The sequence below is a fragment of the Papaver somniferum genome, chromosome 2 (genome assembly GCF_003573695.1).
Source record: "Papaver somniferum cultivar HN1 chromosome 2, ASM357369v1, whole genome shotgun sequence".
Lineage (NCBI taxonomy): Eukaryota > Viridiplantae > Streptophyta > Magnoliopsida > Ranunculales > Papaveraceae > Papaver > Papaver somniferum.
Genome location: NC_039359.1, coordinates 150,719,468 through 150,726,297, shown reverse-complemented (window position 1 = coordinate 150,726,297; position 6,830 = coordinate 150,719,468). Strand labels below are relative to the sequence as shown.

The 6,830-nt window shown below is 36.4% G+C and overlaps 1 protein-coding gene across 3 annotated transcripts; it reads right to left on the bottom strand.

Annotated features, from left to right (window-relative positions):
• Positions 1-2,251: 2,251 nt before the first annotated feature.
• On the bottom strand, positions 2,252-6,341 carry LOC113349448 (vacuolar-sorting receptor 6-like). 3 transcript variants are annotated; one of them, XM_026593422.1, is made up of 13 exons: positions 5,962-6,341; positions 5,114-5,806; positions 4,943-5,031; positions 4,781-4,850; positions 4,574-4,657; positions 4,407-4,483; positions 4,197-4,278; positions 3,891-3,973; positions 3,697-3,760; positions 3,444-3,572; positions 3,226-3,329; positions 2,676-2,784; positions 2,252-2,552 (listed from the first exon to the last, which is right to left on the bottom strand). In XM_026593422.1, exons 1-12 carry the CDS (start codon positions 6,272-6,274, stop codon positions 2,680-2,682), a joined length of 1,893 nt encoding a protein of 630 aa, XP_026449207.1. In that variant the 5' UTR covers positions 6,275-6,341; the 3' UTR covers positions 2,252-2,552; positions 2,676-2,679. The 3 variants fall into 3 exon arrangements, with proteins under 3 accessions (XP_026449207.1, XP_026449208.1, XP_026449206.1); XM_026593423.1 differs by having other exon boundaries at positions 2,252-2,549; XM_026593421.1 differs by having other exon boundaries at positions 2,252-2,784.
• Between the last annotated feature and the right edge of the window lie 489 nt (positions 6,342-6,830).

The following is a 6,830-nucleotide window of genomic DNA, read 5'->3' as shown; positions in this document are numbered from 1 at the left end:
CAGATTTATTCAGTTTATCAGTGGACCATATGTTCTTTCATATGCAGATTTTTCATCTCCTTTTTTCAGGTTCTGTTTCCACCATATCGAGTCCAAAAATTAGAAACAAATCTTCAGGTGTTCTCTTTAATGCCATTTTCCTACTCTTCTTGGGAGTATAAAAAACAAAATATGATCCCGTTGTATGATCATGGTGGTACTGTCTTACAATTTTCATGATTGAGTTCGGGCTCTTAAACCATATATCATCTCTCTTTTTATCGGGATTTTTCTCATCTTTCTTATCTGCTTTTTTGTGGACAAAGATATCTACAACATGCCATAATGGGCTCTCATTTTGCCTATCTAGTTTATACTTAGTGAGCCATACTTTTCCTTTTCTTTGTTTTTCATCCTCTTCAAAGATTTTTATTTACATACTCACTGATTGCATTGAAACCTGATCTATAAGGCTTCGTGTTATCTACGAGAATGGACAAACAACTAAGAAGAATAATACATTATACTCATGCATTATAACCATATACGTGTACAACTATGTACACACAAATAACGGTACGTACAAAATTTAACAGACCAGATAAATCAAATAGGACCATATCATACAGGAGTATAACTGTGTAATCTCCTACAAAGGTCTAACTAAATCAACATTTATTCTCACACAATAGGACATAAATAAATGTTGGTGTACAAATTTATACACTCTTACATAAATCTAACAAAAACACCTTTAAAACAAACACAACATGCCATAAATAAATGTAACAACATGAAGGTGTACAATATTGTGCACAACCGCTATAAACATGGGAAAATCAACTTCAAAACAAACACAACGGGTCATATGTTGTTGAAACATCATGAAGGTGTACAAAACTTTACACAACCACAACAAACATGGGAAAAGAAACTTCAAAACACACACAACAGGTCATATATTTCATGTAAGAGCATGAAGGTGTACAAATCTTTATACAACCACAACAACTATGGGAAAGAAACTTCAAGACAAACACAACACGTCATATGTTTCATGTAAGAGCATGAAGGTGTACAGATCTTTACACAACCATGACAAATATGAGAAAAGAAACTTCAAAAGAAACACAACATGTCATAAATTTCATATAATAACATGAAGGTGTACAGTTCTTTACACAACCACAGAAACATGGGAAAAGAAACTTCAAAACACACGCAACAGGTCATATGTTGTTGTAATAGCATGAAGGTGTACATATCTATACACTAATACCACAAATCAGATAAAAACAACTTCAAAACACAAAAAGAATGCCAATATATGAAAGTAGCAGATGATTTGATACCTTTTGCTCCTCGAGCAGTTGTTGAACCTGTTGTTCTCTTCTTAACTGATGATTTCTTTGAAGGTTTTGATCTCTTGTTAGGTGGTGATGATTTTGAAGTTTCTTCTGCTACAATTTATGTTGAAACTGTTGTACTCTTTGAAGATTTTGATCTCTTCTTAGGTCATGATGATTTTGAAGTTTCCTCTTCTTCAATTGATGTTGAAACTTTCGATAGTTCTTGTGTTTTTTCTTTGTAACTGGTCTTTCGCAATTACCATGATGTTACTTTCACTGAATTCAACAATGGTGTTTGATTATGAAGATTTAGGATTTTAATTTTGTTTTTCTCTCTCGGTTAGGTTAAAGCTTTTGATTTATTTCTTCTATGATTTTTCCTTTTCTGTCTGCTAAATGATTTAATTTATTTTTCCATTATTTTTCAGTTTTTTTTTTTAATGAACGTGTCGCATCCATATTTGAAATGTCAGTTACAGATTTATTTTCATTCGCCGAACGTGTGCTTCATGAAACGCGTGCGAAGGATAGCAGTGTCTTTGCATTTTTAAATAAATTCCGGACTAATCTGTACCTAGTCAACTAGGGCTAGAGTAATTTGTGCTTTTGGAGGCATGTTTGGACTAAACCGTTGTTTTTCCTTCTTTTTTTTCCTGCGGAAATGACGTACATATGTACCATGTCACTGACAATATACATACATGGACCCCGACCAGGAAATGCATGCTGCACATGCATGGTTCCCACGAAAAAAGTAAAAAGTTAGTCAATATGGTGTGTAGTAGGTTAAACAAGAGTGCATGCATACGTATCCCTGGCATGGGAACGACTAATAATAACTTGCACCATTCTCCTGCAGTCACATTATAATTGTGGAGACATAATAGTTACAATAACGATGAGACATGATCAGACATGCACGGTTAAAGAGCTCTTAAAACATAATTATATTATTCTTCAAGACTACAATTACATCACTTTTATATCCAGCTACATAGAAACAAATGATCAGAAAACCTAAATGCTACATCAGTCCATCTGCACAGAACGGGTTTCACAACCAATGAAAATAAAATGGCAGGAGTTTTTCCTTCTTTTGACGGTATTGTGTTAGAAACATGTACTTGAAACCGAAAATCTGTCTATACTGCCAAGTTGAACTGATGATGACGAAGACGGAACAGTTGTACTATATATCTTTTGTGCACCGGAAAGTAGTACCTACTAAAAACGCAAGCATAGAAAGTTTCACAAGTATTTCTCCCTCATAAGGTCTCACTACGCGCCGTTGCTTCAATCTTCAAATACAGCAACGCCAACAACAAGAAGATTGTACGAAGAACCTACCTACTTATACGTTCGAAACTGGTTGCTGTAGCGGTTGGACCTCATTTTGTTGATTGTCAAGGGGCATGTACTGAGACATTATAGCCATGATTTCTGAATCCATGTATGACTGCAAGTGAAGTAGGACATTAGTTGTTGGAATGGAGTTATCCAAAAAGATAAGTAAGAAAAACATACAGAAAGGTATAGATTGTGCTTAGTCTAAATTTGTGTCTAGAAAGGGCTCTAGAGTTATCTAATGTTAAGAGCATCTAGGGACACTTTAACACGTATAAGTTGGTCATGCCAATAGAAGGAGTACATCTTCCCTTATGTGCGCCAGTTAGCTCCTAGAACTATCTGCACTTGAGAGTTCTAGGAGCTCGATAAGAGCTAGCATAGCTCATTCATCTCTGCCAACCTAAGTCTACGAGTATCGCTTCCATTAGTGCACCAAAAACACTTTCAGAGCTCCACCTTTACTTTTCTATCAACAGTAAAGAATTACACAAGGGAAAACCAATTAAGTCGGATCTTTGTCTCCATAATCTATGGATACTAGTACACATACCCTCAGCCTGTATTTGTAGAATATATAACCTGCCATGCTTGCACCGACTACTCCAGACACCACCAAGAGTGTAAGGAACCATCCAAATCTTGACGAATCTCTTCCTGTATAATAATGGTAATGTAGAATAGGTCATTATGTTTTGCGGCACAAAAATAACACAAGAGTGCGAAATTTTACATTTGATTTTCAGTGTAGAAAATATCTTGATCACTTACCTATACAAGTATCTTGCTCCAATATGTATAAAGAGTCACCTTTGCACTTACAGTCATATCCACCCCATAAATTATTACAAGTGCATCCATCACATTGACAAGCACGACTCTCCTTACATTCATCAATATCTAATGCATAAACGAACACAAGGAGAATTCTTGGTATAATTTTCCAGAATTCTTGGTATAATTACATTGGTATAATTCTAAATGTAATTGATGTTGCCAAGAGCTAAAAAACAAGATGGAATACCTTCACATTTCAGACCATCTCCTCGGAATCCACTTGGGCAACGACAGCCTGTTAACTGGAATTCCTATTTTGTGTACCAAAGAAGAAAATAAAATCCTGAATTAAAAATAGACGGCTCATGAAAATAGATCAATGGTCATGAGAGCGTAAAACCATTGGAAGACTAAAGAAAAACAGGGATAATGTGACTGAACCGCGCAAGCTGAAACAGTCAGTCCATTTCTTGATTCAGACCAGCAGCCTCCATTGTTCATAGTGCATCTCGCCGGCCCTACACCTGCCGATGAAGGAAAAGAAAACACAAATATTCATCTAGGTGATTGTCTATATATGTGAAACAGCATATTGTCTATGTTATAATTCTTCATCAGTTTAATGGTTATATACTTATGTCTGACTTGTGCTCGCACTGTAAAAATGTAGTATTCTTTCAAAAGCTTGCAAATAAAATAAAAATGTGTTAATAACTTGGTTTATATCCACATAAGAGGAGTGTGTACCTTCACAAGATCGATAACCATCTCCACGATATTGAACACCATTCACGACTGGGCACTGGCATATTCTTCCCCTGAATGTGTCCTGAAAGAAACAAGTGATCCCGAGATCGTTGAGTACGCTATTTCACCTTAAATTACGGCAGTAAGTAAAAGAGTGGACAAACCGCACTCTCTTGTGAATTAAGTAATAATCTACTTCTTAAATAGTACCTTGCATGCGGTTACATTAGATAGTGGGTCTCGCCAACAGCCACCATTGTTCTCGAGGCACTCATTAGTCTCAATAGCTGTAACATCAAGGGATAAAATGAATCCAAGTCCAAGCTAACATTTTTTCTAGTAGGTTATAAGGTAGAAGAAAGTGGATAATTAACAACCTCCACTCAGGCATATTGGAGGATCACTTGTTTCCTTAAATCCTGCGCATACAGCCTTCAGCACTGAAGTTCTCTCTAATTTTCCTTTAGGGAATGCAAATAAAGGAGTTGTTATACTTCTGTACATGTTTTCTTTGCAGCAATTTCAGTGTGACAATTAACAATTCCAAACAGGAGAAGAAGTAGTTATAACATTGCATGACAAACCTCGATATTGTGCATTGTTAATAACTAGTGTTGGCAAGATTGTAACATCACCCCGAGATCCTCTACCAATCTACACGTAAATGTGAAGATCAAGGTATTTGGATAACTTTGATGAGTGAGAACACACTTAAATTACGAAGCAAGCGAAGTTATAAAGCAAACCTGCAGATCTTGCTCAATCTTTAAGACTGGATTATCCACATCGGCCTCAGGGTCACCCATGCACTTTTGAATCTTCTCGATTGGCAACTCTAATGAATGACACATTAAGAACATTATGTAGGAGCAAATTGAAAAACATATATAAATGTTACTTTTACCAGTTGCACGTACCAAGTGAGTTCATAACATCCTCGGCGCATTCTTTGCTATACCTTTCCTCCTTCATGGAACACCTAATGTGGAAATCTGTCACGTAATCCCACCAAACCCAAGAACGATTACTTTCATTGGCGACTCTGTGGACACAAAGTTGCCTCAGGTTCTCAACAACTACATCTTTGCCTTCATACCCTTTTCCAAAATCCTGTTCTGGATCGGGTGCACAGTACCTCCCATGATTTATACACTGAGACTTGCATTGTTTGCTTAGGATAAAAGCCTCAGGACAATACCACGTTATATAGTGAGGTGTAAATTGAGTAAAACCACCCTTCTCAAGAATCTGAGCATGACCTTTAAAATTCTTGACGAAATTCATCTGTTCATCGCAGCGGACTCCACACTCGTCATTGCTATTTGTCCACAACTCGTACTCGACTCTGTCGTCCGGATGTGGCATAGATTCTGTCCAGTCCAATTTTATCATAATGTCTTCTCCTTTCAGTGAGGCTTTCTTCAATGTGTCACCAAAAGAGCGATCAATCAAAGCCGATGGTATTTTAATCTTATCTATATACCCTTCGGAATCGCTACTCTCCTCTGGAGAATCCATTGTTATCAAAGGTTCGTCTATGTTGTCAGCTACTAAAACTGCTGCTGCTCCAGCTTTTTGTGCATTCCATACTTTCAAAGCAAAGTAGCAGTCTGCATGCAGGATCAATATAAAACTTAATTAATACCCATTCCTCAATCTTGAGAATTCATTCAAAAAAAATCATTATTTAATTAAAACAAGAAAACCAGAAGAGTCTGACGATCATTACTAAAAACTGCATGATCTATATAAGAAGAGTGCATACCTCCACGATCAAGGAGAAGAAAAATGGGAGCAGAAGAAGAGTGAGATTTGAAAGGATTTACAGCGTCAAAAGAGTTACAACCAGTTGATGATGATTTATCAGATGGGTAAACGATAGTACCTATCATTGTACCTCCATAATCAGGAATACCAAAATTGCCAATAGCACTATCATGTTTAGAACGTAAATTATCAGGTGATAAAACTGATATACTACTTTTCTCTACTACAAATCTACCATTAACACTGCTAACTAATAATAATATCAATGATACCCAAACCATCAAATTCATTGATATGGTCACAAAACCCATTCTTTTCAAATCCTAGTTTCAGAATCAGACTTGTTTTTGGTTTGGTTTGGTTGTTGTAATAAGGAAAATTAAGACAAGAATAACAAGGAGGATAGTAAGTAGTTGTTGCGGAAAGCAAAGTAATAGGAAGAGAAGAGAGAATGATTCGACGAGTGTTTGTCGCTTTTTTCTTCAGAATTGGTCTTCCAACACTCTCTCACTTACTTGAAGTTTTTTTCTTTTTACGTAAACAGACATTGATCTCAACAGGCTGGCTGACGAGGTAACTAAGCATCATGTACAAGTCACAACAATCAACAAGTGATAGCGATGGAAGAATAGAAGAAGACTTATGGACTTCTTGCAGAGAGATGAAAAAAAAGACTTATGGACCGGCCATCATGGAGTTTTGGGCCTAAGATCTATTTTGGAGGGGATATCAACATTTAAAGGGGTTAGACAAATAAAGCTTCCATTTGATCAAAACAAAAAGAAAACTTCCACATGTAATTCTAGTCTTTTATTGGTCGAAATTGATTTTTTGTGGTGAGGCAATTATGTTGAGAACACTGGTGAG

Coding starts and splice junctions, on each gene's coding strand:
- LOC113349448 (XM_026593421.1), bottom strand. CDS start 6,274: ATGGGTTTTGTGACCATATCAATGAATTTGATGGTTTGGGTATCATTG. Junction 4,851..4,942: donor AGATTGAGCAAGATCTGCAG/GTTTGCTTTATA, acceptor ATTTACGTGTAG/ATTGGTAGAGGATCTCGGGG. Junction 3,761..3,890: donor TGACTGTTTCAGCTTGCGCG/GTTCAGTCACAT, acceptor TACACAAAATAG/GAATTCCAGTTAACAGGCTG.